This window comes from Xiphophorus hellerii, chromosome 1, assembly GCF_003331165.1.
Source record: "Xiphophorus hellerii strain 12219 chromosome 1, Xiphophorus_hellerii-4.1, whole genome shotgun sequence".
Taxonomy (NCBI): Eukaryota; Metazoa; Chordata; class Actinopteri; order Cyprinodontiformes; family Poeciliidae; genus Xiphophorus; species Xiphophorus hellerii.
Genome location: NC_045672.1, coordinates 32,230,149 through 32,253,022, shown reverse-complemented (window position 1 = coordinate 32,253,022; position 22,874 = coordinate 32,230,149). Strand labels below are relative to the sequence as shown.

Sequence of the window (22,874 nt, the reverse complement as noted above, 5' to 3'; positions counted from 1 at the left end):
TTTGGCTCAGCTCTCTCTTCACCATGACGGACCGGTACAGCGCCGCTTGACGGCAGACGCTGCGCCAATCCGCCTGTCGATCTCCCGCTCCCTTCTTCCCTCATTCATGAACAAGATCCCGAGATACTTGAACTCGGGATCCACTTGGGGCAGGACATCCCCCCCGACCCGGTACCCCATACTCCCGGAGAACCCCCCACAGGGCTCCCCGAGGGACACGGTCGAACGCCTTCTCCAAGTCCACAAAACACATGTAGACCGGTTGGGCGAACTCCCAGAACCCTCCAGGACCCTGCTGAGGGTGTAGAGCTGGTCCAGTGTTCCACGACCAGAACCAGAACCACCCTGCTCTTCCTGAATTCGAGGTTCGACTATCCGACGGAAAAATCAAGAAACATCAAGAAGCACAAATATTTTTAATTTAAAACAAACCTAAATTTATACATTTCTGATAAAAAAAACACAGAGAACTGAAGCAAACAGCCAGAAAATAATCTGAAGCAAGTTTTCAGACTTTGTTTCATTAAAGCTTCCAGTTCCATTCAAAAGTTAATATTTTTTAAAGTAACTTTCTGAACCATGGAGGTTTAGTTGTTGACTGAACAGAACCTGATGGTCGGGTTCAGCTCTGCTCTTCTCTGAGAAACAAACACAAACATGTAAACAATAAATCTATTTCATTTTAATAATCAAATTTTTTATTTCTCTTTTCAGTCCTTGATGAACATTTTGGTTCTTTGGGTTCTCCATACTTTCAGAGCCAAACAGAAGATCCAGTTCTGGTTCTGCTGTGTTGCCCTGATGGATCCGGTTTCATGTCAGTCCAGTTTGCTGCTGACAAGCGACCCTTCGTTTCTCCTGGTTCTTCTGGTTCTCCTGGTTCTCTTGGTTCTCCTGGTTCTCCTCTGCTGTGCTGCTTTCCTCAGATTTCTTTGAGGGCATTGCTGGTTCTGTGGGTTCTGGTTTTTCTCAGTTCTGCAGTCGAAGGTTCTGCAGCCGCACGCTGGCCTGGTCCTCAGGGGTCTGCTGGTTCTGTGAGTCTGTGTTGGTCTGGTTCTGGTCCTGATGGGGAGAAAACACGGTTAAACTGGCAGTTCTTCCACTGAGACGCAGAAAGTCGTTTCTCCTGACTTCGTCGAACTTTCAGCAGGCGGGTCTGACTGACTCCTCTGAAAAGGTTCTGGGCTCGGCTGTGTGAGGTTCTGTACCTGGTTCTGCTGCAGCTGGCGGCTGTACTGGGCCAGTGTGGAGTACAGGAACTGGTACTGCTCGGTGGTCTGGATCATCCCACCCCTGCACAGGACAGAAGAGGAGAAGCATCACATTTAGACGAAGGTTCTGGAGTTTAACGTTGGGACAACAACACAGTTTTCTAACTTTATGCAAAAGAACTTCAGTGTCCAAGACGGTCCATCAAGCACCAGAACCGGCCCGTGATAAGGAGAACCTGTCAGAGTAAAGAAGCCGCCAGCCCAGAGCTTAACTGACACTGCAGGAGGTATGAGTAGATCTGCAAAGTGTGGAGAAGATTTCTGATCAAGTAGGAAAGGAAAGAATCTGATTCTGTTCTTTGGTGGGCACCGCTAGCTAAAACTAGCTGCCCTAAAATATTAATAATAAACATTGGTTCTACTAATGCTAATCGCTATACCAACATAGCATTTAGCAGAAGCTAATGCTAAAGCGCTAATCCAACCACATGTCGTCCTCACCAGGATCCAATCTGTCATTAATCACCTTCCTGTGTCGTTGTGCTTCAGGAAGTAATTCTGCTGAACAGAACTTTCCCTCATGGTTCGGTCTTAGAGCTGTTGAGTTTTGCTAACTATGTTTTGTCTCATTTATCAGCAGAGCTTCAGTCAGAAAGCAGATTTTAAATCGTTTATTGTAATTCTACGGACTGTAACTGCTGCCCAAACATCCTTCATCCACTTCAATAATTATAATAATAATACATTTTATTTATAGTTACCTTTCTCGACACTCAAAGACACCACACAAAATACATTAAATCAATTAAAAGTAAAATAATAAAATCAATTGAATAAAAAAGCAGAAAGTATCAAATAAAAAAATCTGTTTTAAACAAATCTGTTTTCAGTTATTATTTGAAATGAAACCAGCATTTTAGAATTTAGAAAAATGAATTCAGAGGAAGGTAAGTGCACTAAATGCTCTCACGGTTAACAAACATGCTAACACGCTAAATGAAAAATTAGCTCCAGTGTTAGCGCAGTAGCGGATTAGCAGAAGTATTGCTGCCACTGATTCTGTCCAAGAACATCTGAAGAGCTACAGGAAGTTCAAGGATGGGAATCAGCTTTCTGCTGCAAAGCTACTTTCTCAGATGAAACCATTTCCTGATTGGCTGGAGCATCTGGAAGGAAAACTGTGAGGCGCTATGGGACCTGATGATACCTGAAGCATCATGATCCATTCATGTGAGGTTTCCAGGGGAAAATAAAGAGAAGATCCTCCAAGAGATTCTTCTTCAAAGATCATCAGTTTAGTGACGATCTCCTGATTTTTCCTCCTGATATCATGAGGCTACAGGTTGGCGAATTGCTTTTGGACCTTTCATGATCTGAACCCCACTGAGAACCTGTGGTCAGTTCTCCAGCAGCAGGTGGAGAGACAGAGAATGGGACACCGTCAGTCAGCCAAACGGGTCAGAGAGAACTACAGCATAAAGCGAGGAAATATTCACTCTTTGCAGACATTTGAACAACGTTCTTCAGTAGCGACATGTACGAACATCCAAACCAAATCACCTTCAGACGACCTCACCTGTCGAGTCGGAGCTGACAAACCGTCTCCAGAATGTCCACCTGTCCGGTTTCTCTGAGCTGCTGGCAGCAGATGCTGCTGGCTATGAAGCAACCCGTCCGCCCGATGCCTGCGCTGAGGACACAACACCAGAGCAGACCTTAGAGTTTCACTGCAAGAGCATCGTTTAGATACAAGGAGCGTTCAGGAAAAAGGCTGGAGCCAAAATCCTCTTTCCTGTCTGTCAAACTGCCATGGGTTCACCTGACTCTAATGTCTGAATGAGTGGGAACTGTCTGAAACTGTGATTTTACCATTTCTCATGTGTTACGGTCCATTTTCCCCATAAATACTACGTTGTGAGGACCCACTGCTCCTCTTGGGACCGAGAGCCCCACAGAGGAAGTGATGGCTTTGGGTTAGGCATGTTGTGGTGAGGTGCAGGGTAAGCTGTTAGGCTGTAGAAATTAATGGAAGTCAATGTAAAATCTTTGTGAAGACAGGAAAACATGATTGTTGTACTTTTGCAAATTGCCCATTTCGGACAAGCTCAGGTGTTTTTGCCTGTAAAGAGCGATACGCCTCATTGGGGACCAGTTCATACTCTTGTTCTGATTGAAGAAGATGCCTTATGAATTGAATTATTTATTAATGAGGTGATGGTGTTCGCTGGAGGAGCCAGAGATGTGGTCAGAAACTACCCAGAGGAAGCCGCAGCTCCCTTGGCCACCCCTTGGGGGCGCCACTGCTGAAGCCAGGCCTCAATGTGGTAGATCTACTTTCTTAGAGTTAGCCTTTGAAGTTTGGTGTGAATGAAGTTTAGGGTTAGGTTGGGCAGAAATGCCACCTTTATGGGTCATTTTCACACCGCAGCAGTTTATCTGCCTTCCAGTCTGCGGTCGGCTGTTAGCCGCTACGCTCTGACAGGAAGCAGGGTTGGAGGCATTCGCTGCTCTCGTCTGAGACATTTCAGACTGGTTTTGCTGCTCAGCTGAAAACAGTTTTTCTGTCATAAAGTTCAGTTTTAACCGTTTTTTCTGCTGGTTAAAGAAGAAACAGGTTTGCTCCATCAGGACTGTTGTGTTTTTGTTTTTGATGAACCTCAGATTGATTTTTAGTATTCAGTCTGATCTGTTAGCGGTAGATCATCGTGTTTAGATGATGGGATACATATTTGCTGTGAATCATGCTGATGTTTATGATGCTGTTTTATAAATGAAGAGATTAACTTGGTTCATTATGGTCCCATTTAAAGCTGTTCCTGCTGCGTCTGGAGAAAATGTGACAACTTATGGAAGACAGAGTCCAGTTTTCTGCTGTCCTACATGGTCAGGCTGCTCCACCTTCCCTCCTCCTGTAGACTGGAAAGACTAAAACTAATGACCTGACCAGTAAAACTAAAGTTTTAGATGCAGATCTGGAAGGAAACCAATGCAAAGCGAGGTAGAAAGGCCTGTCTGGTTGGGATCAATCTCTGGTTATGAATGTCTTTTCTCTTTAATTTTGAGTTTGCAAATTAACTATTTGTTCTTCAACATATAAAAAGTGCCTTAAATGACTGAAGAACAGAATCTAAAATGTGTTTGTGTTGCAGTAAACTGGAGGTTAAAGCTGTTTTCTTTCATAAACACCAACCTGCAGTGGACAATGATTGGTCCGTTACCCGGGACGGCGTCTGTGATTGGCTCAAGGGACTTCCTGTGCGTCTCCACCTCCTCCACCAGCTTCAGCAGAGAAACAATGCATTCTGGGATGTGGTGGTCGGGCCAGGAGCTGAACCAGTAGTGTCTGATTGGACGGCGCTCAGAGTTCAGCTGGAAGACAGTTCAAGGTGGCAGGAGTTGGAGTTTCATTAAAGATGGTTCAGAAAACGAAGGTGAAGAAGACAGAGACGATGAAGCTTCTTCAGAACCATCCCACAAATAAACAGAACAAACATGGAGCTTCTGGACCATCAACCATCTCTGAAAGCTGTAAAGAGGAAAAGTAGAATACATTTTTTTATTTACTAAAAGGTTTTAGCGATAGAAACTGAGGTCTATCAGTTCCTGATCCAAAACTGAGGATCAGGAACTAAAACATGAAATCAGAGATTTGACCCGAAGACGGGAAAACAGCGACATCTAGAGGCTTTTAAAGGTAATAACCAATTTTAAATTGCTCCTTAAAACTTATTTTTATTTGTTGGCTTTTAATTGAGGCCTGATACTGTTGTGATATGTTACTTATATTTTATTTTTTTCTTGTTATTACTCTTATTCTTTTGTATTATTATTTTTTCTCTTTCTCTTTTCATTAACTTATTTTATTGTTATTGTTTTTGTACAGCAGTTTTAAACCTGTTTTTAAAATGCTATGAATAAATAAATTTGACATTAGAACTAGAAAGACAGAATTCACAGAAAGTTTTACAAGAGCACAAAAAATGAGACAAAACTAAAATAAAAACTATAATAACCACAGACCACGACGGAACCATGAAGCTTGAGTTTGTCTGAACTTTGTTTCCTGGTTCTGTTTTTATTTCAGCTGCAATTTGTTTTAAAAGCTGGAGTTTAGACATCCTGACCAACCAGGGTTTAGATCAGATCAGGCATTAAATATTTTCAGCCTGTTGGACCTAAAAACATGAACAGGATCTGAAATGAATCTGTGAGAAATCTCCACAGGTGAAACCAGATATTTACATACACAGACACATTTTGTCCTCACTGGCTGGAGTTAAATCTTGTTTTAGCTTAGCTACAATCACCATTTTTTTTTCCATTTGCTGAATGTTAGAAAACTGAGGGATAATATTTTTCAGAATTCAGAAGTTTACATACATTTGGTTAGTTTCAGGGATAAGAATGACTGGTTAAACTTTTTGGTAACTAAAAATAGAAAAGTTTGGTTTGATTTAACCTCAGTCAGGAAAAATGTATATTTTTATTGAGTAAATAGATAGATATGTACATAACAGAAATATTTTATATTTTGTGTACTGTGTTGGACTCACCTGGATCTGCAGATCAGAAATGATGAAGCCGTTTTTTTCCCGGCTGTCTTTAACTCTCAGCAGGAATCTGCCGAAGCGACTCGCCTGTCCCTCGTCTTCGTCCCTCTGGATCTCGTCCTGCCGGTCCTCGTCCTCCTCCTTCACCTTCGTCCCGTCCCTTGGCTGCGGCCAGTACGGCTCGCATTTCTGAGCAGACACACGTCAGACGCTGAACGCCGCGGACGATCTGGTGATGATTCCACAGAGAGGAACAAACCAGCGCACCTCGTTGTTCTCCTTCAGCTTGGTCACCATGACGATGATGCTGCTCCGCTCCTGCCACACCATGTCCCAGAAGTCTCCCACAGTGTGCAGCATCGGCCCCTGGGTGGCGATGAAGGCCCTCGGAGCCCCTCTGTAGCCCTGCAGGACATCCAGACCATCAGAGCTCAAAGCGTCTCTGATGCGACTCTGACTCCAAATTCATAACAACACAGAGTTTTTTTTTTTTTTAGCAGAGTTATAAAGTAAAAAACTAAAAGTACTTTGTAGATTTTTCAGGTATCTGTACTTCACTTGAGTATTTATCTTTCTGACCAACTTTTACTCTCTACACAAGAAATTTCTATACTTTTTACTCCTTACATTTTCACATATTCACATACTCGTTATTTCCATGATAAAAAAATAACGATGGAAAAAATCCACCGCTCACACAAGAAGAGTGTTACAGTGTCTGTATTCAGTTGGATGCAACGGGAGGTTTTCAGGAACCTGTTGCTTTTTACCAGGTTGTAATTATTCTGTCAGGCCAACTAGTTTTGGTGAAGAGACAGAAAATCCATTCAAATGATTCCAGCAGCGGAAACGGCTGATCGGAGGTGTGAGGTAAACTTTCGCTACGTCACAACTTATTCAGTAAGTTTCCAAAAACCAGGATCTAAATGTAAAAACATTTTTTCCAAACTGAGGAGGTTATTTCAAATTTTGCCGTTTCTAATGCGATACTTCAAAATGAGCATAAGAAACGTTGATGGAAACACGGCTAACGACTCCAGACCTGGAAGGAACAAGTCACCTTTAAACGTTTAAACCAGGAACGGCCCCATACGGGAATCTAGGCTGATATCAATATCCGATATTAATATCCCTGTTACGTCAACAAGTGAAACAGCTGATCACTCATGTGAGGTAAACGTGTTTACTCGTTTTTTCAGAAAAACATAATCACCTCATCGTTTGACAAAACTGAGGAAGTTGTATCGAATTTTCCATCTAACTTTTCTGACATAATCCCTCAAAATGGCCATAAAATTTTCTGATGGAAACACGGCGACTGCAAGCTTCCCAGGTTTTACAGCCCAGATCATCACTCCTCCACCGCCGTGCCTTAAAAGTTTAGGACTCGGTAAAAGTCTTTTCCTCCGTTGCTTCTCCAGGGTCACTGCTGATGTTTTCCCATCTCACTGAATCTGTCTGCTGTAAATCATCTGGATGCATTGAAGATAAATTTTATGTCATTTGTTCAAACATTTCTAAGTTAAAAACCATTAAAATGGTTTAATGTCATGTTTTGATAGTTGATTCTATGCTGATGACTTTGTGTTTTTGTGTTTGTTGTGATGTAAAGCACTTTGAAATGCCTTGCTGCTGAAATGTGCTTACAGATAAAATTTGATTGATTGATTGATAAAATGCTGCATTTCTTCTGACAGATAACTTCAGTTCTTCACACAGTAACTTTCATTTGCACTAAACTGCCGTCTTCATTTCATCTGCTGTTTTCTGGTTATTGCATCAAGCAACCCGCAGCTTCTTTACATCCCCTCAGCTTCTGAAACCAGCCCACTTCCTTGACGCCATCAAACAGGAAGTTAACGATTAAGACACTTTTGTTCCTCAAAATCAACTGTCAGGCATTCAACCGGCAACTCACGAGTCACCGGCCAGACTTATCAGAGCAGGTGAGCCAAAAGACGGAGCCGCAGGTGCCAGCCTTATGAAAACTGTTAGTACACACACTCTACACACACTCCTGATGCGGCGGAGTGAGGGATGCGTGGGCGGCGGAGAGGAGGGGGTGAGTCAGGGACAAGTCACTTCCTCCCTCACTTCCTGTGGCTTTTCTGGTTGTCAGACTTCCACGTTGACAAACTGGCAGCTTGCACCTCAACTTCTTTTTGCTTAGCCATTAGAAACAAACACACACACACACACACCCCACCCCACACACACACACGTTTGTCTAGAAAAACAGATAAGCCAGAAGACGCCCACGCTGAGTGACGGAGCTGTCACACACTCAACCAGCTTCCTTTCTCTTTAATAAAACCCAGAAGGCAACATGTTTCTCTGTTGCTGAACCTAATTAATCGCAGCTGTGACACTTTAATAATAAGACAACTTAGCAACAGCAGACATGTTCGTTTTAACTTGAGCAGAAGATGCTCAAAATGAACCTTTTTGCCCTGGAAATAACAGTTTCTTTGTCTTCCAGCCTCATTTTGCACACATTGCTTTCATTCTGATTAATTTGGTTCTCCGTCTATCGGTCGGTGCTGAGGCGGGGAACATCCTGGACATCACAGGACAACACACACACGCCACTATGCACCCCCACACACAAACACACACCTAAAGCCAGCCCTTAGAGATCCGTCAACCCGAGGCCACGTTCACTCAGCAGGCTGACGACGAGAATATTCTGATCTCTGCATCCCACAAAACATCTAATCTTCCCACTTCCACTGGGTTTTCAAAGCGTCTTAACGCTCATGTCACATTTGATCAACTTTTCTTTTTTTAAAAATCTTTATTGATTCTCAAGGAAGTAACATTTACATGACCTTTGGCCTCTACATCACAAAACTAACTTCAATATTTGAAATAAGGTGGACTAGTAGACATTACATTATATTTTACCGTCTTTTCCGTCATTAACGTGAAACATGCGTCATAATTCTGCAGCAGAAGAAGAATCTGGATGAAAACAATTTCTGATCATGATAATAATGAAGCGATGAAAGCAGCCCGAGTCAGTGAACGCATCACTGACTCGGATTCCTGGTCCGACTCCACATCCAAACAGAACCGGGTCAGACGCTGCAGTCAGTGCTCCATTAAAGGCTGTTAGCTGTTAGCTTTGGATCAGCTTCCTTCATCTGCTGGCCACGCTGACGCTCTCAACAACCTTAAAATCCATGCAGAGACGGCGGCCATCTTTACTGTCGCAGACGCCGACGTTCTTCCAAAAACTCAACAACTGTGGTTAACAAACTTGGTGAATTCAGGATGATGATCCTTTCAGCTGGATTTGCTTCCAATAAATCCAGAAATCGCTTTTGACAATCGCAGAATAGTTAATGAAATCTTTGTTTCACTGTTCTGTCACAAAATGCACCTCTGCATGTCTTCAGATTTTATGGTGACTGATTAATATCTGGCTGCACAGTGGCGCAGTTGGTAGCACTGTTGCCTTGCAGCAAGAAGGTCCTGGGTTCAATTCCTGTCTTTCTGCAGGGAGTTTGCATGTTCTTCCTGTGAATGAGTGGGTGACCCCTGCCTCTCGCCTGGAACGTTAGCTGGCGATAAGCACCAGCATTAGAAAATGGATGGATGGTTAATATCTATCCTGGTTTACAGTTTCTAAATCACACAGAAGCTTTAAAATCTCCTGGTCCAGAAATTGGAAACTTACATGCAGATGATACAGGTTGTTACCTGAACGTTTAGTCTGACCTGTAGTTTGAGTTCTCCTTATATTTTGGACCATTATCTGCTGATAAACCCAGTGACCACACATTTTGAGTTTTCATTTCTAATGTTCATTTTCATGATAGATGTACAGATTTACAGACTCTAGTTCATTGGTTTGAATGAAGTAGAGTTGATGGCTTGTTTTATTAATGATAATCTATGATGTAAAACGTTGCAGCTTTGGATTAGTTTATTTTTTTACAGTGTAAGAGGTGATAAAATGAGAGAAGTTGGTTATACCTGAAGCTCTAGTTTAACAAATGGCTTAAATGGAAAAACTCACCAGTACTGATTCCACAGACAGTTAACATTTAAAATGAACATGTCAAACTAAACAGAAAAAAGTGACTACTTATTTTCCACTTTGACCAAAGTGAAACTCTAATCGGTGTTTTCGTTTTCATTCTTAGAGATGTTTTCCACTGCGGTAAAAACCTTCCTGTTCGCTCTTCACCTGTTTCAGATTACAGATTAGATTTAATCTGCACTTTTTTCTTATTTAAGTGTAATTCAGATACTTTCTGACAGCAGGACGTTTCAAACTGACTTTAATCAGCTGGAAACAAAGCAAAGCTCTCACCCTGACATAGTTGGCGTTGATGTAGCGATCCGGACCCGGTTCTTCCTCCAGGTTCTTCAGGATCACCCGAGTCTCTGGGTCTGAGAAGCAAACCGCAGTGATGAGTCGGAGGAGAAGACAAGAGGAGCAGAGCTGCTGCTGAGGCGCTTACTGGGCAGGATGGTTTTGTATCTGTCTTTCATAATGTGTCCCGGAGCGTCGAGCTCGGCTGCGCTCACGAAGTTCGGAGGAATCTTCTGCAGATGAAAGCAGAACAATATGAATAAAAAAATGTATTCACAGTTTTCCTGTAATCCATCCAGCTGCTGGGACAGATGCATTCAAGCAGCAAGCTGGACTAAACAGGACTTTGGTTTGATTTTATTACTTTGGGTTTAGTTTTGTATAATTTTGAGTTATGTTTTATTTTATTTGTTGTATTTTGTTCTGTTCTGTTGACTGCTCCAGATTTGGTTGTCATTTGTGTTTGTTGTTTGTTATGGCTTAGTTCATTTCTCTGTAGAAATTAGAAATGATTGTTTTTAGTGTTTAGCTCAGAGCTAAATTTCTAGATAATTCACTTTGGTCTTCTGAACTTCTTTATTAATCGCTTCATGTCAAATCTATAATTGTAGCTTTTCCTCTTGTCTTGTTCAACATGTCAGCTAAAAACAGGATGAGACGTTTGAACGGCACCACAGATGCTAATCAATGGATCTATAGGGACATCAGCATTGAAGTGATTCAATTTCACCAGCAGGTGAATACAGCGGTTCTCTGGACCCAGCTTTTATTTTGATAGTCCACTTCTACTGGTGAGCAAGTAAATTTACAGAGAATTAGCTAAACATTTAGCTAGCTTAGAGCTAACTAAATATTTTTTCTATATCACTGCTAAATATTTATTTTGGAGCTAAAGAGTTGGATTGATAACTAAATATTTAGCCTCAAGTCTTTAATGTGGAGCTTAATGTGTAAATTGGAGTTTACCAGTTATTTATGAAATGCTGTAAAGCAAGAGGTCAATACTTTGACAGATTAAACCAAAACTTTTTTTATAGTTTTGAAATGTTTTATTTTTACCCTTTAAAATTAAAAAAAGGGAGAATTTTCAGTGGGTTAAATCTGTGGTGCTATGGTAAGAACATTTTAAAGCAGTTTTGCTTTAGTCTTTGAAGGATAACTCTTTACCTCCACCTTAAATGTTCCTTTGAAGCCCTGAGTAAAACACAGAGGAACCTCACCTGGTACTCCGTGTTCAGAGCGCTGGTGTCTGCCGCAGCTTCCTGTAACTGCGCATGTGCAAGCGATCGGGACGAGGTATGTAGCAGCTGAAGCCACACCTCTTTGGGCGTGGTCACAGAACAAACTGACTCCGCCCCCAGATTGCTCACATCCAATAGCAGCGACAGGTTGGAACCCCGCCTTTCGAAAATAAAACAATTGTTTTGAAAAGATTTTAAAAATAAACAACATTTATATGAATCTTTTACATTCTGCGGATGTTTCGGTGGGAAAAATGTTTTTTAGAAACTGCTTCATTCATGCTAAACATTTGATGCAAAGATTTGTTTAGATTCAACTTTCTACTAATTGAGATTATTTTTGAAATGCAGCAGAAAATCTGGATGTTAGAGGATTAAATGTGACTCTTTCCTTTCTGGACGAAACCTAATTTTCTTGGCTCAAGATTTTAACCATGAAAGAGCAACAACAAAGTAACAAAGTCAATGTGTTTGAAAACTAGTGAAGTGAAATTCACCCAAATTTAAGTAAACTTAATATAAACTGAACACAAGTCAATTCCAGTTCAGTTCTAATTAAGTAAATTCTGAATAATTCAAATTAATTTCCAGTTTAATCAAGTAAACATAAATATCTCCATAATGTCACATATAGTTTTAAAATCACACTTGATTTCTATTAACTCAATTTCAATCAAATCCAATTTAATTATGTACAGAAAAGCTCTAATTTATCTCTATTTACACAATTCCTTTTCTGTATGGTTTCAGCCCAATTCAAATCAGATTATATTTAAACTCCACATCTACTATCTGCTCCCATTCAAGTTCAATTGAGTTACAACGATGGAATCAAAGTTATTATAGAGTGTAAATATATTTTGTGTGCATTCGGTTGTGCATTAATTGTCCAGCTGAGGAAGCCAAATCATTCTCATTGATTCTGTAGTCATGGTTCCTGGAGGCTCCTCACCGTTCCTGGAGGCGGACTGAGGCTTTCCGAGGGGGCGTGGTCAGTGGCGGCGGCGTCACTGGTTCCTCAGCAGGAACGAAGCTGAATGAGCTCATTATGAGTGTTTTCTGTTGAAGACGATTTATTTTCTGAGCTGTGCTCAGCTCCTCAGCTCAACACCATGCTGCAGAAAAACAAAGACAGCATTATTGCATTCTAATCAAAAACCACATGTCAACAAAATAAGCAACATTTTCAATTGAAAAAACCTTTTTTGCTGCTACTATGGAATAAACAGGAATAAACTCAACAAGAAAGATATTTATTGCTTTTAATCTGTTATTTAGGTTATATAAGTTTTGGTTTGTCTTTCAGCTTTATGGAGTTTCTCTGATCATTCATGGAGCATTTTTACAAATGCAGACTGTGGACGCTCACATTAGCATTAGCTGCTACATGTTTAGCATTGAGATGCTATTTTAGGCTAACATAGCTTCACTGACATGCTAACTCCTTTTAGCACAACTTGAACACAACGATAATCTTTCAGGGCCAATCAAATCATTTAAAAGCAGAAGTTAACCCTCAGTGAGCCGAGAGAAGAAGCTTCATCGCTGCTGTTAGCGGATGTAGCTTGTGCAACAGCTTTATGGACATACCGGAAACGTGTGAATACAAAGGTTCCATCAGGAACTTTTACGTTAACATTTTTATTGCATTAGAATCTATTTGAATGTATGAATAAATTAATGCTCTAAAGTCAGTTTAAAATAAAATTTCCTCTGTCCGTCTCTTTGAACACTCTACCTTTAGCTAGAGACATAAGACAGACTTTCTGGCTGAGCTACGTTTTAGATGTTATTGCATTTTATGTTCAGTATTATTTTTGTTTGTGTAGTTTAGTTCTCAGTCTGGTTTTATCTTATATATTTCAGTCAATTTGGGGGTCTGAAAAAAGTTGCAGTAAAACAAACTTGTTTTTAGCTGTGGCCTTTTATCACATTTATATGGAATTTAGTTTGATTTTACAATAAATAACTGTAATGTAGTTTTATTTTACAGAAAGGAAATATTGTGTTTTTATCCTGTAATGCTGTAAATAATTATTTTAGCATAATTTATTTGCAGTGTGTTTCTAGTACAGCTGGAAGAGCTGGGTCTGCCTTTACGTGTTTTAATGGCAACACCAGCTATTCATTACCAACAGAAAAACAACAAACTTTCTCCAAAACCACCAGGACAAGTAACTAGATCCAAAATACAATTTATCCAGAAGTTCAGCCAAAATGTTGCACAAAACAAGACAAGTCAAAGAAAATAAATCAACATATAAAACAAGTATCAAAAACCTGCACATTAAAAATACATAATACAGAATAAAGACAATAAAAACAGCATAACATCTTACTCTGAGCCAAACCTCACTGACAAAAGATTTAAGAGACTCAAAAGCAGGAAGCAAACATGCCTGTCTGAAATTCAAAGGCCAGAACAGAAAAAGTTCAATCTCCTCTCAGTTTCCATCTCGTTTTTGATCAACTAAAAAATATCCGGTCTCCTGATCTGAGGGTCCACAAAGGAAGGTACGGCTGCAGTAAGTCAGATAGGTGGAGCTGTGGATTGTTCCTCTTTTGGGAAACAGACACTGAATATTTACAGATTTGTTCAAGAAATTGTCTTCATCAAAGGCCAAACCAAACCAAGCAAAACATGGAGGAAACGGGAAAAAGCCTGAAGGCATTTAATGCATTGACTGCATTCAACACAGTTCTGACCGCTGGATGCTTCAGTAACTGCCTGATAAGAATGTTTCCCCCTCTGGTTCTGTTCTGACCGCAGGATGCTTGGGAATCGGATCAGTTACACCTCATCACATCCACATCAGACTGTCTTTCCGGGTTCTTTGCTTGGCATCGAGCAGCTTTTCACAATCAGTGAGTAAAGTTTGCATTAGTGCCACAGAATAAAAAGCATCTCAAGTGTGAAAATTTAAAGTGCAGGTTAGCAGATCGCAGCAGATCGCAGCGGAACGCAGCAGAACGCAGCAGAACGCAGCAGATCGCAGCAGATCGCAGCAGAACGCAGCAGATCGCAGCGGATCGCAGCGGAACGAAGCGGAACGCAGCAGAACGCAGCAGAACGCAGCAGAACGCAGCAGATCGCAGCAGAACGAAGCAGATCGCAGCAGAACGCAGCAGATCGCAGCAGAACGCAGCAGAACGAAGCAGATCGCAGCAGATCGCAGCAGAACGCAGCAGAACGCAGCAGAACGCAGCAGAATGCAGCAGATCGCAGCAGAGGTCCAACATGGAGGACAACAGACCCAGCAGTGTTCCTGTTCACTTCAAAAATTCCCAAAGCTTTAGGAAACGATGCAAACCTGTTACTGGGGGTTAAAGCCAGCATGAAACAGCTGAACTTTGACCTTGTTAACGGCAGAGAGCTGAGGAGCGCTGTGGTCACACAGCTACTCATTTCAAATAAATGCAAGGTGTTATCTTCTGTTCTTTACGTTTTATTTCATTAATCATTTATGTTTCAGGTTATTTAAGTATTTCTACAAAGTTTCTCATATTTTATTCAGAGAATAAAAAACAAATTTGCATTCAGTCAAAGAATGCAAATATAACGTTAGACTCCCTGTGAATTAATACAATCATTATTAACATATTTGACTAGGACATGACTAGGACATTAAGAGATTTGACTAGGACACCAAGCAGAAAAGAAACAATTACATGTTCAGTTTGTTAGTTTGACATTAAGCAGTTTTTTAAAAAAATGTCCACCAGGTTCTGACTGTCCGTGTGGGCTGGGTTCAGATGGGCAACACCAGATCTTAGAAATGGATTCAAGTATTATTCATCTATAACTGAATACCTGAACGAGTGAATGCAAATCAAAAGTTTTCCCTCTCCAAACAGCTGAATGCCCAAACCCCACACATGTTGAGCTTTTAGCTTTCTTGCTACGTTAAACCTGACCACACTCACCATTCTGATCTCCGCAGATCCTCTTTTCTTGCTTCTCAGGTTCACTTTAAGTTAACTTTAAACGTCTGACGTGTTTTTGTTATGAATGAACTTCCTGACGAGACGAGGCTCATAATCCAGAGTCGTCTGACAGAAACCGAATCGGCTCAAAGTCGATGTCTGATAAACCAGCCACTGCTGCGATGAGGAGGCATGTCTCTCTATGATGAAGCAGAAACTGCTGGAACGGACCTCTGGGTGTGTGTGTGTGTGTGTTAGAGATCTATGTTTCCACATCACTACAGATCTGAAACGTTTCAGTTTGTCTCTGTCGGAAGAGCGTTTCCTCAGAGCAGGAAGTCAGCACGCCCACGCTTACTCAACGCGCAGAACACAAACACCACAGACGATACGGCCAAACATTGAGTCCAAACGGACTACTCTGGACTCTGAAGGCCAACAACTGAATATTTGGCAAAAAAAAATAATAACGAAGGGTCACCAATATTCTCTGCAGGGGTCACAAACTTCCTCTGAGTTGTTCAGTTATTCAGCAGACGACGGTTTTGAGCTGATTTTTAGCTTCTCTTTAAAAACATGCTGAAGGTTTGTTGATGGGCTGAATTTTTTCAGTTTCAGTTTGAAGGATTTGGCGAGCAGACGGTTTTCAAATGTCAGCAGGCTGCTTTGACTCTTGAAGCCCACATCACTACACTCCCACCTCTGTGCATTTGCTGTGGTAGGCCAGGATCAGCCTGACCTGACGTGATTTTTACGCTGTGGTGGTGAAGGTTGAGGGGAGTTTGACCTCATTTCTGACCTTCTGACCTTGACTCATTTTTGCTTCTTGTCACAGTTCAGCATTTTTGGTTAGCTTGGCCACGGCTCGCTTCTCAGTTCAATAATAACAGGAAAATCCCAAGAACTGAGGCCCTTAAAGCTGCAATATGTGGCTCCTATAAAATATTTGTTTACATATTTGTTGATGTCTCCTGAAATGTTTGCTGGAGATAGGCACCAGCACCACTCCCAACCCCACCAACCGCGTTAGGAAATGGATGGATGGACATATTTGTTGAAACTGTCAACATGTTGAGACAATTTATGACAGATAATCTGTGAAAAAAAAACCCCCAACCTTCTCTGCCTTCTCCCAGTGATAACTAGAAACAACCAATGAAAGTCAGGAAACGGGTCTTAGCGATGTCAAGCACAGTCCTTGTGGCGCTGCTCATCCCTGCTCCCGTTACTGTCTGCTACAATGCAGCTAGCATAGCCTATTATGAATGCTAAGGCTAGTTCGCATAGCCACTGAATATGGGCGATAAACGGTTTTTCTGTAACGGTAAGTTATTAACAGCAAGTACATGAGGTGATTGACAGCGCTAAGATCCACCTCGTCGCTCTGATTGGTTGTTTTGTTAATTTCTTCAGACAGTAATAGTAGCTCAGGGAGGAGGAGGCAGAAATTGATCTTTTCACAGATTATCTGTCTCATAATCTGTCACAACATGGTGACAGTTTTAACAAATATGTCAAACAATGTTTTTTTTAATGAAAGTTGCAAACTGCAGCTTTAAAGCATGAATGGTGTTAAAACTTTTGTTGATAAACTAAAGCAGAATAAAAAGTCAAAAGTCTGTAGGACCTGCCATAAAGAAAAGGTGAAACCCTGCAGGAAAACCTTTCAGCTGCTGTGGAGCAAAAGAAGAGCAAAGGTCACAGGATGGAGGAGGAGGAGCTTAGTTCCCAGGAACAGTCAAAGTCTCAGTCCTGTGGTGAAGCTGCGGAAAAAACAGATCACAGAACCAAACAAATAAATGTGTTTTCTTAAACAGCCATGGTTTGATGGGGATTGGGTTGAAGATGGGTCAGAGAGATGAGGGTTAAATTCAGCTTCTCCACCTTATCTCAGTGTCCTTAAGCAAGGCACTGAACCCCGAATTATGAACAGATCAGTGTATGAACATGTAAATAATCAGAAATGTTGTAGGGGGAGTGGCAGAGCTTATCGTAGCAGGGGTTCATCCTGGACACCCGCATGCACCCCCCACCCACCCCCACACACACATGCACGCACGCACGCACGCACGCACGCCTATACAGGTATTTGTGGCATAGGTGGACATTTTTGCCAAAGAGGCCCGGAGGTGGTTTAGATGGACTACCCTTTCTCAAGTGCTTAGAGCAAAGGGAGGTGGCTTAAAAAAACTGCAAAAAATCTGAAAAAATTGAGCTCACCTTAGGTTTCAAATAGGAGCTGCACAGCATTTTTTTTTTACATCAACACATCAACCTGTGTATTTGTGTGTAGTGGCACACACAAATATATTACCTCAAGAGTAAAGCAATTACAGAGATTTTCAACTGACACTAAATCCTGACTGTATTTCTTACTGCTGCCACTGGGGGAGTTGTAGGCTTCATTTACAGGTAAACAGCATTTATAATAATAATTATAATATGTGAAAGTTGCTACAAAAGTTTATGTTTTCTGCCGTAAAGCCTGGGGAGATCAGTTAAAGGAGCAGAAGGAGCAGAAACTTGCTGATTGATCTTACCGGTAGCTCCATGTTGTTCTGTTTTTGTCTCATTTAATCCTCCTGACTGTCTCCTGATCAGCTGTAACGTCAACATGATGAACCTCACTGAATGCAGATCTGACCTGCTAAATCACCCACCAGACCAGCAGCTGGACTAACCAACCAACTAGCTAAGCTGCAGCCAAACAGACGCGAGCGCCTTGCCTCTTTCCACCCTTCCTGAAGTGAAACGTACTGTGAAACCAGGGGCAAGAAGAAACAAGTGAACTGAGGGAAAGTGATAGTAAAGCTGCAGGAAGAGAGAATATCGAGTGAAGGGAAAAGAGAGGCAGCAGGATTAGACTTGTCTTGTTTTTTCTGGCCGTTATTACCCTGGTTCTGGGTGTTCAGGTGGAGAGACCTGAGGGAGGAGAAAGGGAGCGTGAGTCAGGCAGCGAAGGAGAGGAAGAGAGGGATGCTCCAGGCACTGATTATTAACACACCAACGGCAGCGTTTCATGAATCATTTATGTCAAAAGCAACAGAAACGTGTGCGTTAATGTGCCGCACAGTCTCATCCAAGCAGAGATAATAAGCAGCGACCTGATCCTGCTCCCTGTCATGACAGAGTGAAAAACAAACAGATAAAATCCAACAGTGAATCAGCCTCACGCCTCCGCTTTGTTTTCCATTTAACAGCCCCAAACTGAAAGTTTGATCCTTTTAACCCCAAACTGACGGCATTAACAGGATAAAAACACTCTCATTACGAGGCCTGACAGCTTGATGCTGTTTTAATTCCTAATCAGAAGCTGCTTTATCCCAGGTTGGTCTCTAAACAGAAACACAAAAAGAAGGGAAGAACTGTGAATGTCATCAGCACCTCCCTCCACCGCCGCCTGCTTCGCTTTAATCTGATTTTAAAGTTGGACAAATTGGTTCAATTTGGTGCAGAAGGGAGGAGACTGAGCCTCAAAAACAGAGGAAATGGATCTTCTGGAGATAAATTAAATTGTGCTGAGGAGAATGAACGGAGCTGGATCTCAGCTGTTTGGGTCAGTCGGACTCTGGCTGCGGTTTTATTGTCGTCAGCTCACAGATGTTCCTCAGTCCTTTGCAAACATACAATCACCTGACCTTCAGCTGGTCTGGTTCTGTTGGACTACAATTTAATTACTTCTTAGCATTTTTAATATTTTATAAAATAAGCTTAAGTAGTTACTTAAAAATGTGCCAATTTTTTAGTTGATTAATCAATACATAGTTCCCACATGTCTGAACTGGAAGTGATCCACGACATCTAGGTAGGCAAGCATAAAGCACAGATGAACCATGACTCCCAGACCAACAAAAAGAAAATATAGTGACAATCTGGACCAATGTGCAAGAGAAATATATATCAACAAAATGGCTGCTGTCGGCGTATGAGACATGATAATGCAACATGTCTGACAATGTGACATGTTCTGAAAATTTGAGTTGTCCTCTGATCTCCTACCATGACATAGTTTGCTACTTAGTGAATACGAAGAGTTTATACAACATGGAGGAGCTTCACCTGGAATCCATGGCTGCATACAATCAGTGTTTAAACGGATTTATGAAGGACATACAAACTCTTCAGGTGAAGAACGAGGTTCTGGTGACTGGCAGAGTAAGCTCATGTACAGTAACACACAAGTAGGCTACATGTCCGTCTAAGCTAGTCTAAAAGCTACATTAGTCAAGCTAATGTTGCTAATTCGGCAATAATTAGTAAATGTCACCGATATTTATCTTATTACACAGAGGAGCGTACTCAAAAACTGCAATCCAGTAATAGTTTTAATGTACTTATAATGTTAGAACAGAGGCGAGAACTGGTTCTAAGCTTGTGACTTGTTTATTGTTGTCATAGCAACTCCATAGTATCTGCCTACCAAGATGGCTGTCAGTGACAAAGTTTCTAGAACTGTGATGTCATGAGACCTATGTACTGATCATCAGAATAATCAATAGAGTGATTGTTTATTAAAAGAACAAATAAATAACATTTAAATACCAAACACATCAAATACATAGTGACTCATACAGCTAATAATCTTACAAGTCATTTTTTTCAAAAAGCCATTTTTTTGTGCACAAAACAGCTTTCGGAAAGAGAAAACTGTGATGATTTTCTCCCCACCAAAAAGTCACTTTTAGCAAAAAAATTATTTAGGAAATTATTTTAGGAAGGTTTGACTGTAGAGTCTTCTGTGAACTGAAGAATATTAACTAGGTGATTGTTGAACTTTGGTCTCAGTCATTTACAGCCTGACATAAAGAAACTTCTGAAAGTTTGTTATTCTAAATTTCCTTTGGATCAACCTGGGAAGCATACATTTATAATCCACATTCAATTAAAAACACAAATAAAACCAGTGAACATCTGCTCCTGCTGACTGGCTGCAAGTCAGCCTCTTTATCTGCTGCACAGTTTCTTCTTCTGGAGGAGAAATAAAACTCAAAGTCAGCCTGCCGAGCTCTTCCTTTGATAAGTGAGTATAATATAAGACAAAATTCAATTTAAATATTAGATTGGAGTCATTTCTTTCATTGAGTGAATAGATTCATTTATGCAACCCAGTTCAGAGATAAATCTGTTTCACTGAAATAATAAAATAAAAGTAGGACTAACAAAATGAAAATCAATCAAATAAACAATAGTTTGCTAAAATTTTAAACTAAAATCTTGCATGAATATACAGCCTTTATATCTTAATCAGAAATAAACAGATGAAATACATAAAACTAATTCTGGTTTAGAGGAAACTCCAAACGTCTGAAGGTCTGAACTGTGGCTGAAGGTTTCGACAGGTTAGAAAAACACCCTGAAGCTCCAACATGAAGTCACCGAACTGTTTAACGGATAGTTTTAGTTTGGAGATCTGCTGCCTGCCGTTAGGTTGGCTTCACAGACAAACAGAAACAAATGCCCTCTCCACTTGGGCAATGTTGCACCCAACTACATCACTGTGCCACACTTAAAGAGCATCTAAAGTCCCAAATCAACTTTGTTGTTTTATTTGGGACTTAGATTTAGACAACCTTTACCTGTCTAAATTGGTCCTTAAGGGTGTTATCGTTATGTTTCTGTGCAATATGTGACATTTCAATACAATTTCTTTAAAATTCTGCAATATTTGGCCTAAAACTGTCTCAGTGCTGCCCTCTGTTGGTGGAACAATGGCTACTGCAGTTGAATTTTTTCTTTTGATTCCAACAGACCAGTTTGGTTGATGTCTATGTCCCTGCCCTAACTTTGGGTATAAGACCATCTCGCCTCCTGGTGGTGAGTCAGGAGATGGACTAGCAAGTGGCGCCTAGGGGGCGACATACAGTAGCTCCCCTGGAAACGTCATAGCACCCCCATTACACCTCCAAAAATATTTAATTTAGGGGTGTTATGGGGGTTATCTAATTATACATTTTTAATTTGTCGTGGCCTTTTCTGCAAAAGACACAAAATTTTCAATAAAAAAAATCTATTATATATTGAGTATAAAAAAAAACAGGATTTGAACTTTGTGGATGCGTATCATCCGGGAAGCAATGGAGAGGAACAAGTAATGCGAATATGGATCGTTTTTTGCAACCAAAAGTTCCACGGATGGAATCAGAGAAGGATGAATTTTTGGAAGCAGACTCTGACCAACAAAGAAATATTAATCTGGATGAAGGAGAAAAACTGTGCAGCTATACTTCCACCGCTGCTGAGAATGCTAACTGTGTTAACACTGGACAGCTAGCAGATCTAAGCAGAAGTCCTCAAGATGGACCAAGACCACCACTTCTGCAAAAATACCTGCCACGGTTGTTTGGAGTGCAACAGAGAGCTTATTTTAAATGTGAACCAAGATATGAATTTATCAGAACTCAGCAGAACCTGGAAGTCTTGGAAGAGCGATGCTTGGTCTGAGCCGCTGGGTTCAATAAAACATTTAGTACCGCACTCTGAACCAGGTAAAAGCTAAATATTTAAATATCACTTTTTAAGAACTGCTACTCCTTGCAGTGTCATTTGCAGTAAAAGTACATCATAATTTACATAAATAACTGTATAATTTAAAAGAAAAACATACTAGTTTCTAAAGATTTACTCAGTAATTCAGCAGATCAACTTTATATTCTTGGCTTCATCTGAATAAAACTAGGATTTTCTCTTTCATGAATTGGTAATGATATTAAAATTAAAAAAACTTTATACTCTAAAAGATGCATATCTATAATCAACATAATAAAAATACAGATCTTTGCTGAATTTTTACTGTGTTCAAGAATTCAAAGCAAACCTTCAGACAATCAAGTTTTCATCACCTTTCCCTCGTTCTCTTCCTCCTCCTCTTCCTCCTCTTTTGCTTTTGATTTTCAACTCCGTATCCGTCTTCCTCCTTTTTCTCATCTGTTGCTTTCTGTTGTTCTGTTTTTATGTCTACCTTCTCCGCCACTTCCTTTCCTGCACCCACCCACTCGCTCATTACCACACACACACACACACACACACACACACACACGCGCGCGCCCGCACACAAACACTGCGTTCCCCCATCCAAGGTTATGGGTCCCCTTCAGACTGCACGCCACAGGCTTCTGCATTGTTTTTCTGCGTGTTTGTGAAGCCCACAGCAGCATCTCTCAACTAGCTGATGTTCCACAGCTTCTTTCCTCTCCAGCTGTTACATGAACAGAACAGAGGGTCCAAAGTACATTAACCGGATCTGTTGTCTTTATCAGAGTTGAAAAGAAAATTAACAGAGAAGAGCAGGCTCTGCAGTTTACCATCAAGTCCTTCCTCACATTTACGTCCAGTCATAAATAATCTTACATCAGACGATTTATCTTTACGTTCTTCTAAGCTTCTCAGCATCTACAGTCTTAAAAATGTTCAGAGTAAATATCTGGAATCAAACAATCTTTGGATTTAACTAAAGGTTAAATGACAGGAAATAATTGGAAACAGGAAAAATAAAAGACAATAAAACAAAAAAAATTTAAATATATAATAAATATTATAATCTGAAAGACTATGTCTCTGTCTCAATGTAGAGTATCTAAAATATTAAATCAGAAATCAAAGATGCTGGAGGCTTGACAGTGACAAGCTG

General features: G+C 40.8%; 1 protein-coding gene across 3 annotated transcripts; it reads right to left on the bottom strand.

Moving 5' to 3' along the window:
- Positions 1-397: 397 nt before the first annotated feature.
- LOC116718809 (tyrosine-protein phosphatase non-receptor type 7) lies at positions 398-22,134 on the bottom strand. 3 transcript variants are annotated; one of them, XM_032561058.1, is made up of 11 exons: positions 22,087-22,134; positions 12,276-12,438; positions 11,303-11,483; positions 10,231-10,315; positions 10,080-10,159; positions 6,029-6,166; positions 5,765-5,950; positions 4,402-4,580; positions 2,788-2,901; positions 1,209-1,293; positions 398-1,062 (listed from the first exon to the last, which is right to left on the bottom strand). In XM_032561058.1, exons 2-11 carry the CDS (start codon positions 12,368-12,370, stop codon positions 970-972), a joined length of 1,236 nt encoding a protein of 411 aa, XP_032416949.1. In that variant the 5' UTR covers positions 12,371-12,438; positions 22,087-22,134; the 3' UTR covers positions 398-969. The 3 variants fall into 3 exon arrangements, with proteins under 3 accessions (XP_032416949.1, XP_032416933.1, XP_032416941.1); XM_032561042.1 differs by lacking the exon at positions 22,087-22,134 and adding an exon at positions 17,788-18,026; XM_032561050.1 differs by lacking the exon at positions 22,087-22,134 and adding an exon at positions 15,248-16,116.
- Between the last annotated feature and the right edge of the window lie 740 nt (positions 22,135-22,874).